The sequence below is a fragment of the Lycium barbarum genome, chromosome 4 (genome assembly GCF_019175385.1).
Source record: "Lycium barbarum isolate Lr01 chromosome 4, ASM1917538v2, whole genome shotgun sequence".
Lineage (NCBI taxonomy): Eukaryota > Viridiplantae > Streptophyta > Magnoliopsida > Solanales > Solanaceae > Lycium > Lycium barbarum.
This window is the reverse complement of record NC_083340.1, coordinates 5,386,935-5,404,655: the sequence shown is the minus strand read 5'-3', so window position 1 is coordinate 5,404,655 and position 17,721 is coordinate 5,386,935. Positions and strand designations below refer to the sequence as shown.

General features: G+C 33.3%; 2 protein-coding genes and 1 non-coding gene across 4 annotated transcripts; all 3 read left to right on the top strand.

Moving 5' to 3' along the window:
- The first annotated feature begins 5,120 nt into the window (after nucleotides 1-5,120).
- LOC132634958 (protein IQ-DOMAIN 22-like) lies at nucleotides 5,121-9,523 on the top strand. Of its 2 annotated transcripts, none has more exons than XM_060351148.1 (4): nucleotides 5,121-5,860; nucleotides 7,701-7,850; nucleotides 8,466-8,543; nucleotides 8,625-9,523. In XM_060351148.1, the coding sequence occupies exons 1-4, from the start codon at nucleotides 5,303-5,305 to the stop codon at nucleotides 9,327-9,329; spliced, it is 1,491 nt and encodes a 496-aa protein (XP_060207131.1). In that variant the 5' UTR covers nucleotides 5,121-5,302; the 3' UTR covers nucleotides 9,330-9,523. The 2 variants fall into 2 exon arrangements, with proteins under 2 accessions (XP_060207131.1, XP_060207130.1); XM_060351147.1 differs by having other exon boundaries at nucleotides 5,124-5,860; nucleotides 7,701-7,901.
- Nucleotides 9,524-13,963: 4,440 nt separating this feature from the next.
- TRNAV-AAC (transfer RNA valine (anticodon AAC)) lies at nucleotides 13,964-14,037 on the top strand. The gene has a single exon. It is a non-coding gene; the product is annotated as a tRNA-Val (tRNA).
- A 1,824-nt stretch (nucleotides 14,038-15,861) lies between these two features.
- On the top strand, nucleotides 15,862-17,380 carry LOC132634956 (2S seed storage albumin protein-like). Its single transcript, XM_060351145.1, has 2 exons — nucleotides 15,862-16,193; nucleotides 17,007-17,380. Exons 1-2 carry the CDS (start codon nucleotides 15,916-15,918, stop codon nucleotides 17,203-17,205), a joined length of 477 nt encoding a protein of 158 aa, XP_060207128.1. The 5' UTR covers nucleotides 15,862-15,915; the 3' UTR covers nucleotides 17,206-17,380.
- The last annotated feature ends 341 nt before the right edge of the window (nucleotides 17,381-17,721 follow it).

The window sequence follows — 17,721 nt, the reverse complement described above, 5'->3', positions numbered from 1 at the left end:
TTTGTTATATTCCCCGCTTTACATACTCGGTACATATTCCGTACTGACCCCCTTTCTTCGGGGGCTGCGTTTCATGCCGCGCAGGTACACCCAGATGATGTGAAGTTACTATAGAAGATGTTCTAGAAGAGTTGGCAAGCTCCATTTGCTCCTGGAGTGCTGCCGAGTCAGAGTTTGTATGTCTGCTTTTCCGGATTGATGTCAGAGACTTTGCAGACAGAGTCGTGGGTATAGTATGTCAGTTGTGTATGCGGCTTCATCAGCCGATATGTCCTTCTGTACTATGTGTTAAATTCTGTATGGTCATAGATTCTGTTTGATTTGGAAAACATCGGACAAGAATATTTTGAGAGTTTATTGTGTATTTTATTTTTATTTGATTTAGAAAGTCTATTAGGATTATGTGTGTTCTAAAGGTCTGTGGGTTCGCTCGGCTTCAGATGTGGGGCCGGGTGCCCATCACACCCTAGCGGTACTAGGGTGTGACACGCTGCCTCGAAGACTTTTCTATCTTTATGTCCTATTTTATTCAAAGACATAGATACTTATGTATTAGTATTCCAGATTTGTACTATTTCCCATCTTAGATGCTCTTGTGTTATTCATACCAGACCCTGGGGGTGTTGTTATTGTTCCGCACTATCCTATCACTGCTATATCTATATCGTGAGACTTACGTATTTGTTCTATTCCGTTGCTTAATTTTATTCCTTTATGTATTTATTCATTGTTGGGTTAAGGGTTCGCTTACCGAGGGGGGAAGGTAAGTGCCCGCCCGACTTAGGCAAAATAGATCGTGACACTCTCGTCCCATATTAGTTGTCAAGGTTACTAAAATATTTTTCCCAAAATATTTGTCATTTTACAAATAAAAATGAAGTTAATTATTTTTATTTCATTTTATCCTTAATATTAAGTGTTTTTAAAAATGACCAATATTGATTATACTACTCCCCTGTCCCATATTATCTGTCCACTTTCATTTTTTAAAAGTTAAACTACATAAAATTTGACCGATATTTTGAGATATAGTTTTTCACCATATAAACATGAGAAGAATTACAACTTGTAGTACTTTTCGTGTAGTTTTTGAATATCTAAATTATAATTTTAAAATATTAAATTAATCTAGTTGATTTTAGCTCCGAGGATTAGTCAATTTGACTTCGAAAAGCTAACCATAACAACTAATATGGGACATGAGGAGTATAATTTATTAGAAAGAAATAAGAGTTAAATTAGTAAAAATACACATTTTATTTATAATTTTTTTAAGAGGCGTGCAAAAGAAAAAAGTAACAACTAATACGGGACCGGGGGAGTAATATTTACTCCAATGCTGGGAATATTTGTTTTTAAAAAGTATATCAAAAAAGTGTAACAAAAGGCAAATATAACTTATTTATAAGGGTACAGGGGCAAATCTGACCCTTTCCCCCCTTTTTAACCTATTTCAAAGAATAATACAATACCTTTTTCTTTATATTCAAAGATAATTTAACCTTAAGTTTCATTTTATTTCTTGAGATTATTTATCGCTACACAAATATCATAATTGTCACGCCTTGAACCATGGCCTAGGCGTAACACGGCACTCGGTGCCTTACTGCATGTGACCGAGCGAACCACATGGCTTGCTAAATCATCATGAGGCATAACATGGGTGAAATATAACGTGAATGCATGATGAGCCTTTATAAAATGCAATAAGTCATAATACTTAATCAAAATACTTGTTTAAACATGAGTGCGGAATAACATGAATGAGCCAGAATTTCTATACGACTCCGGAAGTATGACGTAACATAACTGACTTGTCTAGTCTATGAAACCTCTAACATAAGTCTGAACATAGAAAACATACTCGCTGAGACAAGGCTCCCAGCATAACTTAGATGCATAGTTAATCATAAAATAAAGAGTTGACTAAACCCCGAATGAGATGGGCTCACCAATAAGCTGATAATGTTGTCCTACTAAGTAGATGCGTCGTCCTATAAATTAGTACCTGCATTGTGAAATGCAGGCCTCCCGGGCAATAAAAGGGGACGTCAACACATTGAATGTACTGGTATGTAAAGCAAATGAATGAAATAACATGAGACATGAAATAACATGGTAAGAACTGAAACTGAAATCCTATACATAAACGTGAGCATGAATACATATATGACATGAGTAAAACATGGTAAGTAGGGAGAGCATTTCATAAACCGACAATAAGATACCACCACGTGGGTATGTGAAGTCTGGTACCTCACTGGACCAGCAGAGCCCTTATACCTTGCCAGGGTATATGGTAGTAATGTGCCTGATGGATCCATTCAGTGTAAAATTAAGGAATCATCCTAACTGGGCGGAGCGATCCTTATCCTACGGTGGCTACGTAATTTTAGGCTATCTGAGCCTTCTCGGTAATTCATGCAACTCCCAAAAACATGAACATGATATAATTGGCTAAGAATCCCATGATTTTCGTGAATTAATTTGTACTTGGCTTGTAATCATGATTTCACGAAATAACTTGTAAACATGGTTTTATGAAATAGCTTGTATTTAGCATGTATGTATCTTGTATCATGACATGAAAGTAATTATATAATATAGTTGCATGAAAACTTGTAGACATGTAGGATATTCATGAAATAATCATTTTTAGTTAAAAAACATGCATGCAAGAACCCATGGAATACGAGATATGGGTGTTCATGGAGTACGGACAGATTCTCAATAATCATATAGAGTTATTAAGAACACAATGATAGAATAATAACAATTCATACATAATATATTCATGGACATAGACCTAGGGTTGTTATGAGCATGGTGTAGACACCCTAGTTTTCGTAAAGTTTCATAATTTATGGATTAAGAGGCGTGGGGAAGAACAATGATATTCCCACACGTAGATAGCAACTCCACATACCTGGTAATCCTCCAAAACTTGAATTAAAGACTTGAACTTTGAAGAAGATTTTCAAAATCTTGAATCTTGAACCTTGAGATGTGTTTTCTTGAAAACCCTAGGTTAGGAATGATGATTTCTTATTTAGATTACAAGGATATGTATTAGAATTGACTTGGAATAATTAGAGTAGACTTACCTTGGTGTTCTTGATGATGGGAGAGGGTAGGAGGTCGTTCTAGGGCTTGAAGGAATGAAAAATAATGATTTGAACTAATATGGACGAATATATATTGTTCTGAAAAATTAAATTTTACGCCTAGTAAAATACTGGCCGTATTTTGAAAGACGGGTCGTATTTTGAAATACGATCCGTATTCTGTGTGGACTGCATTACATCTCTTCAGTAAAATGGCCATAACTCTTTGCACAGATGTCCGTTTGATCCATATAATATATCGTTGGAAAAGTATTTCAAAGCTCTACAACTTTCATCAAGGAAGTTTTCCCAAATTCCAAATACGTTTTGAAATACAGTCCGTATTTTGAAATACGGTCCGTATTTTGAAATACGGTCCGTATTTAACAATGTAACCTCCAACTGCCAAATCCAGAATGCTCAGAAATCTTTGGTACCAGTTTACTACTTGAAATACGGGCTGTATTGAAATACGGTCACTGTTCATGGGCATAAACCACCATCTTATAACTGAAGAGGAAATTTCAAATTCCTACATTCTTTATCTGATTTTCTAAGTCTAGGATCATGGTCAAAATTTAGGTTAAAGGTACAGGGTGTTACAATAATTTAGTTTACAACAAGAATTTCCAAAAGTTAAAAATGATTCTTACTTAAATCCCGCGTTCAGTTATATAACATCACATAAAAAGGGAAGGAGTAAATCAATATTCCATCCGTTTCAATTTATGTGAACACATTTGATTGAATACGAAGTTTAAAAAAAAGAGAAGACTTTTAAACTTGTCGTATTAAATGAGTCACGTATATTTTGTATGAATATAAATTATTGTATAAAGGTAAATTAGTTTCAAGAAATTATTTTTTGGCATAGATTAATAAAAAAAATGGGTAGCTGAGAAGTACGTCTCAAATAATTTCGAGGAAAGCTGCTTTATCAAATGACCAATGAAGTAACTAATTTGTCAACCAAAGGTTAAGGAAGGTTACCTAACATAAAATATTTTCAAAGGCAATTGTATCCTTAATTATACTCCGTAACTTTTGAAAAGGTTGTCACTTATCACCATTTCGCACCACGTCAGTGTTGTTTAGAGGAAAACTATACAAATACTTCATAATTCTCTCTAGTCTCAATAATTGTCCGTTTTGTTTGGATAGGTTCAAATATTCTCCTTAATATGTATTTAGCAATTCTTGATCTTTTAGATTTTTTAAATGAGCATTTTTTATTAGGGTCAAATATTTTAATAAACTATGTTCGGTAGATTGAAGAGAAACTATATATATACATATAAAGACTTAACGTGGGGATTTGAACCCTCACTAATAAGTTGAAAGTTCAGGTTGACAACCAAGTGAGTCACTAGATCCCTTATCAAATCCTATTGTATTGCCCTAATACTATAATATTGGTTGACAAAGAGGTACTATTAATTTTAATTTGTATTATAGTCTTTTACTACTATTTAATTATGTTATTTTTATTAATGACATTGTGTATCTTTAATTAAACTTCTATTGTTCATCGTCCCAATGACATCCAATCATCTCGACCTCGACAAACAATTGATCATTAGACGATCCTTCTCCATCATTTCATTAACTTGTACTTTAATATTAATTTTATGCATAATTGTTATACGCAATTTGTTTTGATAATGTTGACATAAATTTTAGAAAACTATATATAACATGATTCAATATACACGTGCAATTCACTCAACATACACATGTAGAAGATGCATAAAACTCTAAAAATAAATAAAAAGTAACAAAAACTGCAAAACTAGTAGTAGTATATAAGTTGTAATAAATCATAAATTCATATCTATAAATTATTTTTTAAAGATTTTTTCTCAACTTTTATATTGGGGTGCGTGGGGTGAGTTTGGCAAGGGTAATTTCGTCACTTCATATGTATACAGTTCCCAGCATTGGAGTAAATATTACTTCCACTGTTTACAATAAATTACAAACACAGAGTTTATAATCCCAAGTAATAAATAAAAGAATAAGAAAGAAGTAGTAGCACATTATCATTAGACTTCTCTCTTATTTTCTCACAAATCTCCCATCTTCCCACGTCTTCTTCTTCTTCTTTTTCTTCCTCTTCACTTCCATTTCTCTGCAAAAAAAAAAAAAAAAAAAAAAGAAGAAAAATGTTCTGTTTAATCCCATTTTTATATTTTGAATAAATGGGGAAAGCATCCAAATGGTTTAGAGGTCTTCTTGGCCTCAAAAAACACGACTCATCACCCCCTTCTAACCAAACTCCAAACCCCACTAAACAAACAAAGAAAAAATGGAGCTTTGTTAAATCTTACAGAGAAAAAGAAAAAGAAAAAGACTCTACGTTTATTAAATCATCACACTATGGTGGTGGTGGTGGTGATGGTGTTGTTGCATCAAATTCACTTGAAAACAACGCTGTTGTTAGTGGCAGTGTCAGTGTTGTTGATCCGACAAAGCGTGCGATGGCTGTCGCAGAAGCAACTGCTGTCGTGGCAGAAGCTGCTATTGCTGCCGCACAAGCTGCTGCTGCGGTGGTGAAACTCACTAGTAGTGGTAGAGCTACTACAACTACTAGTATTAATAATAACAACAATAATAATACTAGTGGTGGTACAGTGATGACGTGGAATGGTGTTTCTCTAAGTTCCTCTACGGTGGCTGTTAAAAGAAAAGGAGTCTCAGTTGGTAAACCTGAAGATTGGGCTGCTGTTGTTATACAATCACATTTTCGAGCTTATTTGGTTAGTTATTATAATATGATTAAAAAAAGTAAATTTTTTAATGTGAATTGATAGCATGAAAATTCTTTTTTTTTTTTTACATGGATTTTATTATATTGTTGATAGCTTACCTGGTTAGTTATTACAGTGTAAATAATATGATGGTTTTAACTATGTATATAGTAGTAATGTAAAGAATATTAATCTTTAACATGTCGTTGCAGCTAATCTGGCTTAGTAGTTTATTGCAAGTAGTTAATATTTATGTGAAGTGGTAGAGTTGATTTTTTTTTTTTTTACATTGATTTTATTATATTATTGAGAAAAAAACCACTTTTTATGTGAGTTGATAGTGTGAAACCCTTTTAAGCATTGATTTAATTATATTATTGAGCAAAAAACTTTTTAGGTGAATTGATATTGTAAAAATTCCTTTTTTTTATATTGATTTTCATTATGTTATTGAGAAAAAAACAACTTGTTGTGGGGCCGAAAGTTCTGTTATTGAAGTTGTTTTCCGATGTCCTCTTTTGCTGTGTTTTTTGGTAATAAACAAACCGACGTAGCTTATATCGTAGTAGTAGTTTACAGTGTGTTCTATGCATATTTGATTTCCCTTTTTCAAGAAAAAAGGGGATTTTTTTTTGTTTCGTGGGTGTAGGGGTGTGGTGGTGGGGTTAAAAGTTGGAACATGGCGAGTGGGAATGAATAGAAGAGTTATGGGGCAAAATAGGACGTGTGGACCTGAAAATCTAAAAATGGAAATATAGTGGGTTAGGTTGGAGTTTTCAAGATTCAATTAATTTACTTTAAAGAAATAGGATAAACTGTACTCTGTATAAAAAATTTGAGAAACGGGCTAAAAGTGAATTCCAAGTTGGGATCCTATTCTGTCTTTCTCTTGTTTTTATTCACTTTGATTGTGTTTTTGTACATTAGTGCAACTGTGGTTTTACTATTACAGCCAGCAGCAAGGTCACAAGCATTGTTTGATGATGTTAAAGTTGTATGTATTTAGTAATGAGGTACTCTTTTGTTTCTTATATGATGGACATCTTGAATTACATCTCAAAAATTAAAACCAAAATTAAGTTAAAAGGAAAATAATTAGTGAGAAATTTTTGGAATTTTGTGTTTCTTTTGTTGTTTTCTATTTTTGGGTATTTTGAGCATCACAGATGATGACTGGAACCTGAAACTCTATGTTGGTTAGGCACTGAGGAATTTCATATTAATATCTCACACTTAATATGTCTAAGTGTTAGGTAACTTAGTTCAGTATATGGAAACATCATCATTTCTGTGCCCTGAGGGCAAAGTTTTATCATGAAAGTTCAGCTGTTCTTGTGGACCACTTGCTGAATTAGTTGATGATAATCAATATGATTGAGAACATTATCTACGAAATATTTTTGAGATCAGAACTTTTGTGCTAGTTTTGGAGTTCTTGATTTCTCTTTTTAAGGCCTAACTAGTGTAGCATTCTTGTTGAGTCTGATTTTGTTCCCTCCATTTCCAAGAGGATTATTATAAGAGGAAAAGAGATGAGAACTTTCTTTGTAGTACAATTTCTTTGTACTTGGGGAGTTGAAAGTCAGAAGCTTTTATGGTACTTTTCATTTCTTTAATGGAAGTTTGGTGAATGCTCATATGTCATAATCTTCTGAAAATGTCAGACTTCACTTTAGAAGAAGCCTTCAGGGTTGTGAAAATGATGTTTTAAGGCGCCAATACCTTCGAAAATATTCATGCTTTCTTGTGGCATCATTAAATTACTGTTGTACTATTTGATTGCCAATTAGTAATTACATTTAATGGAAATAGTTTACTAAAAGTTCGGAATTTTTCATGTAATTTGAAGTCGAGGAGAGCTTTAAGAGCGTTGAAGGGGCTAGTGAAGCTTCAAGCACTGGTGAGAGGTCACATTGTGAGGCAACAAACTGCTGATTATCTACGGCAAATACAAGCAATAACCAGAGCTCAGTCGAGGGCTCGTGCTGGGCGGTCACAGGTCTCAGGATCCCCTCACTCGAGCACTAAGTCTGTTCAATTTCTTCATGCTGTAAGCTAATTTGATCCTCCTCCCCTCTAATTTTACAAATTTGAAGAAGATTCCTATTTCGTTTAAAAGCTGGTATACTATAAAGTTAGGGTCTTTAAAAGCAGTTCCATACTTTGATAATGACTTCTTCTAGAATAAAGATACATACTTCAAACATTCACTTCAGTCCCCACCCCTTTTTTCCATCTGTTGTAAAGATGCCACTTTTTTTTTGCTCTTATAATAGTTACTCTTTTGCAAGTGGATAAACATGTCATGTGACACTAAAATTCTTTTACTTGTTGGGGGAAAGCTCAAAGCATTTCACACGTTTTTATTCTATTTTAAATGAGTTAATTATAGTAATATTGTAATTAACACAAGTGAAATTGACATAAATAGCCGCACACCAACATTATTGCCAAAAAGTGTGTATTTTTGCATATCAATGTATAATATACATTTTTATATCTAAGAGTGTATACATCTTTTGTATATTTGGCTAGCAAATGAAATCTTGTCCTTGGTATTGTGTTAGTTTTCTCTAAGCCGCCTATGGTTGATCAAATGTGTTCTTTATTGTAGAGTCCTACAACTCCAGAGAAATTCGAGCATGTTATCCGCGCAAGGAGCTTGAAGCACGACGAAACACTTCTGCTCAAGGTGTTGTCTGGGGTATATTTTAATCAAATGCAGCAACTATTTTTAATTATTAATGACTAACACGGAGTGTTAACAATGCAGAGGAATACCTTGAAATCAAATTGGAAGGTGATTGATTCGGAAAAGGCACGAATTAGATCCCAAGGATCTTCTGCAAGGACCAGTTCTATTGATGATGAAAAGAGTTGTGACAAGATCCTCGAGATAGATACCGGGAGACCATATGCTACGCCTAAACAAAGGAACCTCTTTCACTCCTCACATCTTAGCTTGAATTCTGAACAATACAGCTATAGCTTAACAACATCGAAGGAATCGACAGCTCATCAAACGGTTCCCAGCCCATCGTCCTGTGGAAATCATGAAGATCTTGATGAAGCTTGCTTCTGTACTGCTGACAATAGCCCTCAGTTTTACTCGGCTTCATCAAAAGGCGGTAGCTCAAAGAGGGGCCCGTTTACTCCAACTAAGAGCCACGGTTCAAGCAGTTGCTTGAGTGGTTACTCTGATCATCCTAACTACATGTCCTACACCGAGTCCTCGAAGGCTAAGGTACGCTCAATGAGCGCACCGAAACAGAGGCCTAACTATGAGGGATCGAGCTCAACAAAAAGGTACTCGATTCACGGGTACGGTGAGTCAAGAACTAACTCACAAAAGGGTTCGTTTTACGCCAGCTTCAGTGGTAAAGCTTATCCCGGTTCAGGTAGATTAGACCGGCTTGGTATGCCGGTTATTAGAGCAGATCCATCTGGATTCAGTGGCGGTCTTCGACACAGATACTAAGCAGATTGTAGTTGAACTTTTCAGTTTTGAGTTTATATAACTGATTATGCTAACCAGATGTAGCTAATTATGAATATCTAATGTGTTTTGTTTGAACCACGGCGCTAGAGTGAAGTATTTTATGTCTAGTTTTAATGTTACTTGGAAAAAGAATGCAATCTCTTGGTAGTGACTTATAACCACATTGTTTGGTATCATTTTGTATTAGTCACTTGTGTATGTCAAACGGTAAAATTCACAAATAGCCATTTTCAGCGACTATAATGGAGAAATAATTATTTTCATAGAGTTTCAAATTCTATACGTGAAATTTGAGGGTATTATTATGGAGTATTCAACTACTGGATTGAAAAATAACCAGTAGATGCTATTCTACTTGTAAATTAGTGTAAAGCAAAATGAATCTTCTCTAAAATCATCGCCCCATCGTATTTCAACTCCCAAATTATTAAAATAAAATAAAAATTGAACCTATGACATTGAGTTTTGGAGATTCACGTTTTACCAAATTGAACTAAGAGCGGCTACTTGTTTAATTCATTGGATCCTTTTCCGCATTTTGAGAATCTCCCTCTTCTTCTACCTAATTTTGAAGAGTAACTACGACCAATAGAAAGTTGGGGTACTCTATTATACCCGAAGAAAATATCGACCAATAGAAAGTTGGGATAATCTCAAATTTCAATTTTTTTTCTTTTTTTGGATTATTGGAATGATTCAACCCTCCAACATGAACTGAATTCACACTGATATAAAAATTTGAAAAATATACTCTCTTTGTTTCAATTTATGTGAACCTATTTCCCTTTTAGTCCGAAATAAATGACCTCTTTTCTAATTTGGAAACAAATTCACTTTATGAAATTATTCACAGCCACACAAATATTCAAGACATATTTTGAACTACAAGTTTTAAAAGTTTTTACTATTTCTTAAATGTCGTATCCAGTCAAATGAATTCACATAAATTGAAACGGAGAAAGTATATATGAAAAAAAAAAAATCAATACTGGCAGTCTGGCGCCAACCCATTTAAGGATATCTTACAATTTCCCAGGAAGATCTTTGTCATTATAATTTAAAACATGAGATTTATGGGTCCACAATAATAACAGTTTTGAATAGATAAGGTGTGGCTTTTGGGACCATGCAAGTATTTTGGAGGTGGACTTGTTCCAATCTTGATCAAGACTGCTATTTATTCACTTTCTGGAGCTGTAGATTTTGAAGTAATATAGTACTAATAAAAAGTAAGGAGTAGTTGGATATATTAAAAGTGGGCAAGGATAAAAGTGCCATCATGGGATTTTTTGACAGAAACTCTTTTCAGTCTGCACTGTGTAGATTCCAGCTTTGGCTCTTCGAATTTTTTATTTTTGGGTCTAATTTAATCCCAAAAGATGAATTATGAGGACGTAATCATCCAAAATTATATAAGGAAATCTTCATACCCTCAATTGATGTGGGACTTAACATTTCCATCATACGCTCAGAACTCAACTGAATTAAGGAGGCCCAACATTAGACAACAACAACGATTGATAGGTCTGATTTTGTTACCATTGTTAGGTCTGATTTTCACCAAACTTCGCTGGTGGAATATACTGGGTATGATTTTTGGTTTGGTAGGTCTGATATTGTTACCATGTAAAATAGGATAAGCGACTTTTCTAGTATAAAAAAAAAAAAGTTGAATCAAACTAACACAAAAAAAAATAAAAAATACATAAGTAGGTTTCACGCACTAATTTAGTGCGTGAAAGGACTACAAAAAAAAAAGTTTGGCCTTTCACGCACAAAATTTGTGCGTGAATGAGGCCTACAAAAAACACTTACATAGTCTACTAAATTAGGCCTACTTATGTGTTCTCTGTATCTATAAACATTAGGATGGTGACTCCTATCATTTTTTAATTACAAAAACATTGTATTTATGAAATGTAAAAAAATCAATAGCTTCCCTTTTTTCGAGTCCGGAACCAAAATGCCCCCAAAAAAATCACTTTGAATCAAAATATTTCAACAAAAAAAAGTTACAAAACTACCTTTAGCGCAGTAATTTACTGCGCTAAAGCAGTTCACGGAGACGGAGCCGTTAATTGCTTTAGCGCAGTAAAATACTGCGTTATAGAAATAGTACCAAAAAAAAAAATTGGCCAACTTTATTTTTTGCAACACTTGGTGTTTTTTTTTCATACTTTGACCAATGATTAGTAGTGTGTCAAGACTCCGAAACGTCAATATTTTATATAGAACCTGATATTTTTTTCTGCGTATAATAATGTAGGCCTAATACATCAAGGATACGTAGACGTTCGGATCGTTATTTTAGGGGTTGAAAAGGTGCCCGAAGTAAGTTTTGTTTGAAAAAACTTAGTGTTTTTTTTCATACTTTGACCAACGATTAGTCGTGTGTCAAGACTCCGAAACGTCAATTTTTTATATGGAACCTGATTTTTTTTCTGCGCACAATAATGTAGGCCTAATACATCAAGGATACGTAGACGTTCGGATCGTCATTTTAGGGGTTGAAAAGGTACCCGAAGTAAATTTTGTTTGAAAAAACTTAGTGTTTTTTTCATACTTTGACCAACGATTAGTCGTGTGTCAAAACTCCGAAACGTCAATTTTTTTATATAGAACCTGATATTTTTTCTGCGTACAATAATGTAGGCTCAATACATCAAGGATACGTAGACGTTCGGATAGTTATTTTAGGGGTTGAAAAGGTACCCGAAGTAAGTTTTGTTTGAAAAAACTTAGTGTTTTTTTCATACTTTGACCAACGATTAGTCGTGTGTCAAGACTCCGAAACGTCAATTTTGATATAGAACCTGATATTTTTTCTGCGTACAATAATGTAGGCTCAACACATCAAGGATACGTAGACGTTCGGATAGTCATTTTAGGGGTTGAAAAGATACCCGAAGTAAGTTTTGTTTGGAAACTTTACGGTGTTTTATTTTTTTAAGATTTTGATTTAAGCGTGTTATTTTTTAATCAAGACATAACTTTATTTTGAATTTAAATATAATTCTAAAAAATATAGGGAGAAAAGCTAGTTGTAAAGTCGTCAAACTTTAGATGGTCATAACTTTGCGCTCGGACGTCCGTTTTACACGTTTTTTTTTAACTTGCTTATTTTTTCGAGATTTATGCGGACAAACTACCGCAAGGCAAAAAATAAAGTTGGCCAATTTTTTTTTGGTACTATTTCTATAACGCAGTAAAATTTTTACTGCGTTATAGTTTTTTTTTTTTATACTATTTCTATAACGCAGTATTTTACTGCGCTAAAGCTGTTAACGACTCCGTCTCCGTGAACTGCTTTAGCGCAGTAAATTACTGCGCTAAAGGTAGTTTTGTAACTTTTTTTTTGTTGAGATATTTTGGTTCAAAGTGATTTTTTTGGGGGCATTTTGGTTCCGGACTCGAGAAAAGGAAAGCTATTGATTTTTTTACATTTCATAAATACAATGTTTTTGTAATTAAAAAATGATAGGAGTCACCATCCTAATGTTTATAGATACAGAGAACACATAAGTAGGCCTAATTTAGTAGACTATGTAAGTGTTTTTTGTAGGCCTCAGAATTTGTGCGTGAAAGGCCAAATTAGTGCGTGTAACCTACTTATGTATTTTTTTTTTTTTTTGTGTTAGTTTGGTTCAATTTTTTATTTTTTTTTATACTAGAAAAGTCACGTATTCTGTAAAATATAAGCTAGCATTTTAGGTTGAATTTGCCCAAAGGTCATATTTTCACGGGCTTTATTATCTTGACAACTACCACACTAAATTTTTTTGTTGTGCTTTTGCTTTGAGTAGTGTACATTATTGGTAGTGTCTAAATCTTTTATATTATCAAGTTAAATTGGCCGATCACAAATACGTTTCATATTAATCTAATATGATAGCTTGAAAATTAGAATAATGATCTACTGAATCTAATTAAATAATACTTATAAAATAAAATTCTATGAGTCTAACAAAAAGTAGAAGTCCTAGTTGTAGTTAATAAGTGGGGCAAAAATTTCATTTGCCGGTCTGCTTACGTAACTTTCAATTCTGTCTGCTAACAATATTGTAATGGAAATAATCAATCAATTGTCAATTTGTCATAGCTTCAGTTTTCAGCCTCTCTTAACTATTTACTAGTAAATGTCCTCCTCCAATATTTCAACCAACAACTATGAATTTTAAAATTTTCAATTCTCTGTACTTGATGCATTACATGGTCTACACTTTACTTTTGAGTTGACTTTTCATGTCAAGATCCATACTCTCAAACTCGGATTACTTGCAAAAAAAGATAAACATCAGTAGGGAGCATAATCTTGACATATTGAATAAGTACTAATTTTGTATTCTATTGAAGCCCAACATGTCTATGTGACTTTTAAAATCACAATTCAAAACAAAATAATGGTGACTAGTTGAATTGACAACACTAACATAATGCAGTGGTTGTGGCAGCTTAAAAATCAATACTCCTCACACCTTTAAGTTTTTTCTTTTTCTTTCTAGTCTTTATTACTCATCTTTTTGAATCCCATTTATTTCTTGGGTAGATTTAGGTTATAAAGCGCCCTCTGTACAAATAGCTAGTATATTTATTATTATTAAACTGAACAGGAAGGTGTCGTGGTGTAGTTGGTTATCACGTCAGTCTAACACACTGAAGGTCTCCAGTTCGAGTCCGGGCGACTCCATTTTTGGTAGGGGAAGCTATTTGTTTTACCCCTAACATTTCTGTACAGATCATGAAAATTGAAGAATTTTTTTATGTAAACTAATAGCCTTTGGCCAAGTTTATATTTCCAGAAGTGCTTATTTTTTTCTTTTAATAAGTGTTTATTTTTAAAAACTACAGTGTTTGGTCAAGTTTTTGGGATAAAATAAGTATTTTTTGGGGAGTAGCAGAAACTATTTTTCAGAAGCTAAAAAAAATAGCTTCCGTCTAAAAGCACTTTTTGAAAAATATTTTTGAAAAAAATACACTTAGAAGCACTTTTTAACAACTTAGTCAAACACTAATTGCTGCTCAAAAACGCTTTTAAATTAATTAGTCAAACACGAACTATTTTTCAATAAAAGTACTTTTTTTAAAAATACTTTTAAAATAAGCTGATTTTAGAAGCACGACCAAACGGCCTACAAGAGACATGATTTACATGTCCGTTATAAAGTCATCTCTTAGTCACCTTTTATTGTGCTACAGTATTTCTGCACAATATAATCCATCCATGTATGTATATGTTATTCACACTTAATCCCATTGTAATGGCCTAATAGGTAATTACCGAGCCGGCTCCCCTCCAGTACAGATCCCCTCAAGTTCCCCCAGTGCACTCTTAATTGAGTGACACCTGTCTACTTATTCAATCAATGTTTTAAAATTAATTTCCTTAACTATTTATCTAACTATAGTTAAAAAACAAAAAAATCCTGCAAATCAATAGCAAAATATAGACCCAGAAAAAGTCAATTATTGAAACTGCTCATAAATTGCAGCCAAAAATTAATTAAAAAAGCCAAGGACTTCAACTGGAGTATTTCAATTTGGTCGTTTCAGTTACTTTTTATCAAAGAAGGTACCTAGCAAATTTATAATAATGGACAGCACTGATGTTTTAATGGAAGACTGCTTCATACCTAGCAAATTTATCCGAGTCTTGATTTTGGATAGAACAATGGCTTCCTACCCATCGATTTGCTTGTTCTATTATTGATTTGCATGAGTTATGTTTCTTAACTATAGTTAGACAAATAGTTAAAGAAATTAATTTTAGACCATTGATTGAATAAGTGGACAGATATCGCTCAATTAAGGGTGCACCGGAGAAACTTGAGGGAATCTATACTGGAGGGGAGCCTATTCCGGTAATTACTGGTTAGCTAATTGGATTCTTACATCATATTGTAATATATCGATCCGCTGTATACCTTAAGAATCTTTTGGTCTTATAATTAATCCAAGTATAAAACATTATACTCTTAATACGACCCTATAGTCTTGATTCTAAAGATTAGCAGTGATTAATTTGCGGACTATCAGTCCCAAGTCTCAAGTCAATTCTGAAAAGACTCTAGGTTAATTCTTTTATAATTTTTTACTGATTATATTTCTTTATTTAAGCTTAATTCAAATTACCATTATACTTTATTAGGTTTCATCACAAATTCATAAATTTTAAATTGATCGTCAGTTTACAGCATTTCTTTTTCTTTGTTCGATCGGATTTGGAATCGATAAATTAAACGATAATAATGAAAAATTCACTGACAAAGTTAAAGAGAAAGAGCCAATTTGTATAACTTCCAAATTCACTTACCAAACAGACAAAATTGGTTAGCTTTTGTTTGTAAAAATACTGTAGATTCTCTTCACAAAAAGGTACGTGGAAGCAAAGAACCTAAACAAAACCAACATGCAAAATATACACCACCCACATGCCAAAACCAATAAAAATTCCTCAGCCACGTACTTAACATGCAACCCTTTCAATCCCCCATAAATTCACACTCTCTCCATAACATTAACACCCTCACATCTCCATTAAAATAAAAAGAATTATCCCTTCAACATTATGGCTAAAGTAACAATGTTTGGAGCAATGTGTTTAGCCATACTTTTTATGGCTGTTACAGCTACCAGCTTTCGTACAACAATTACCATAGCTGAAGAAGACGTTGAAAACCCAAGGGAACAAATATCTCAACGTTGCCAGCAGCAAGTACAAAGGGCACAGAACTTACGTTCTTGTGAACAGTATTTAAGACAAAGCAGCAGATTCACTGAGGAAGAAGAAGAAGAAGAAGAGGAAATGGATCAACAAACCAGAGACTGGCGCCAAGCATTCCCAAGGTAATATTAGTTGGAATTTAATCCAATTTTTTTTTACTATTACTCTTTTAATCCTAATTTATGTGTCATATATATATATATATATATATATATATATATATATATATAAATTCATTTTTAGTGAGATGATTTATAGTGATATAAAATATTTATTACTTTTTTTAGACCACAAGTCTTTAAAAAAAAAAAAGAATTATTCTTCTTAATTTGGTGTTGCGTTACATATCGTCACACAACTTTGCGTTACATATCGTCGCGTAAAGCAAGACAGAGGAAGTACGGTATTGGATTTAGACTATCTTTTCTTTGACTTTTGACTTTGATTTTCTTTTTCCTTTTTTTGGTCTTTTTGGCTGTTTTAAGTTAAACAATTTAAATATTCACTCTATTTTAATTTTATGTGTCTTCTCAAAAAAGAAAGCACCTCTTTAGGAGTAGTATTTAATTTCACCGGCCTTTCTAAAACAAAATTTAAAGAGAATTTGTTAACATTTTGTCTTGATGTTTTAAATTCTATGGGCAATCAAACTAAGACATAAAAATGAGAGAGATTACTGTATATAATTTATTGCATCAATTCTTAATATTTAAACCATAATTAATGAACAATCTAGCTAGGACGACTCACACTCTCTCACACACAATCATACAACAACAACATACCCAGTGAAACCCAATACAGTGGGGTGCGGGGAGGGTACAGTGCACGAAGATCTTACCCCTATCTTGGGAGTCAGAGAAACTGTTTTCAATTGACCCTCGGCACACACATTCATGCTAGTGAAAATTTAATTTAGTGTTTTCGATCAACAGGTGCTGTCAGCAGCTAGAACAGATTCAAGACGAGCAATGCCGTTGTGAGGGAATAAGGCAAGTGATGCAACAGCAACAACAAAGAGGAGAATTGCAAGGAAGAGAAAGGAGAGAGGCTTTTAGGACTGCCCAAAGCCTACCTGGTTTATGTCGCATTGCTCCTCAGCAATGCCAAATTCGAACCCGCAGCTTGGTCTAGAGGATTTTGTAATAGCCTTGGCTTGCTTGTTTTTATGAGTAAAAAAATGAGTGCTACTAGTAATAATAATGAATAAATAATCACCGTTTTGGTGTGTGTTTTTCAGGCAGCTTGGTGTGCTTGTATTAATGTTTTTGAGTAATTAATAATGATGTACTTCCTATTTCCTTTCTAAGTTAATTTGATTAATGAACTGTCTTTGTTTCTAAATTGGTATATAGTAGTAGTACGTTTTAAACACATAGGAAATTTACGAGTCTCATTCATTAAAATGTTTCTCCTCTATTATTGCAACACCGAAAACTATGATATTTTGAAATTTAAGCAATTTGTAAGCAAATTCAATCCAAAAAGGTACTTTACTTGTATAATAGATACGCTCTAAAATAGGAGCATGTATGTAATATAACATAATTTATAATGTTTATTACTTTTTAGAGATTTAGACAATTAGACGTACGTAATTAAGTAATGTTATTGCTTATATGTAGTTTAATGTATAAACCAATTTAACCA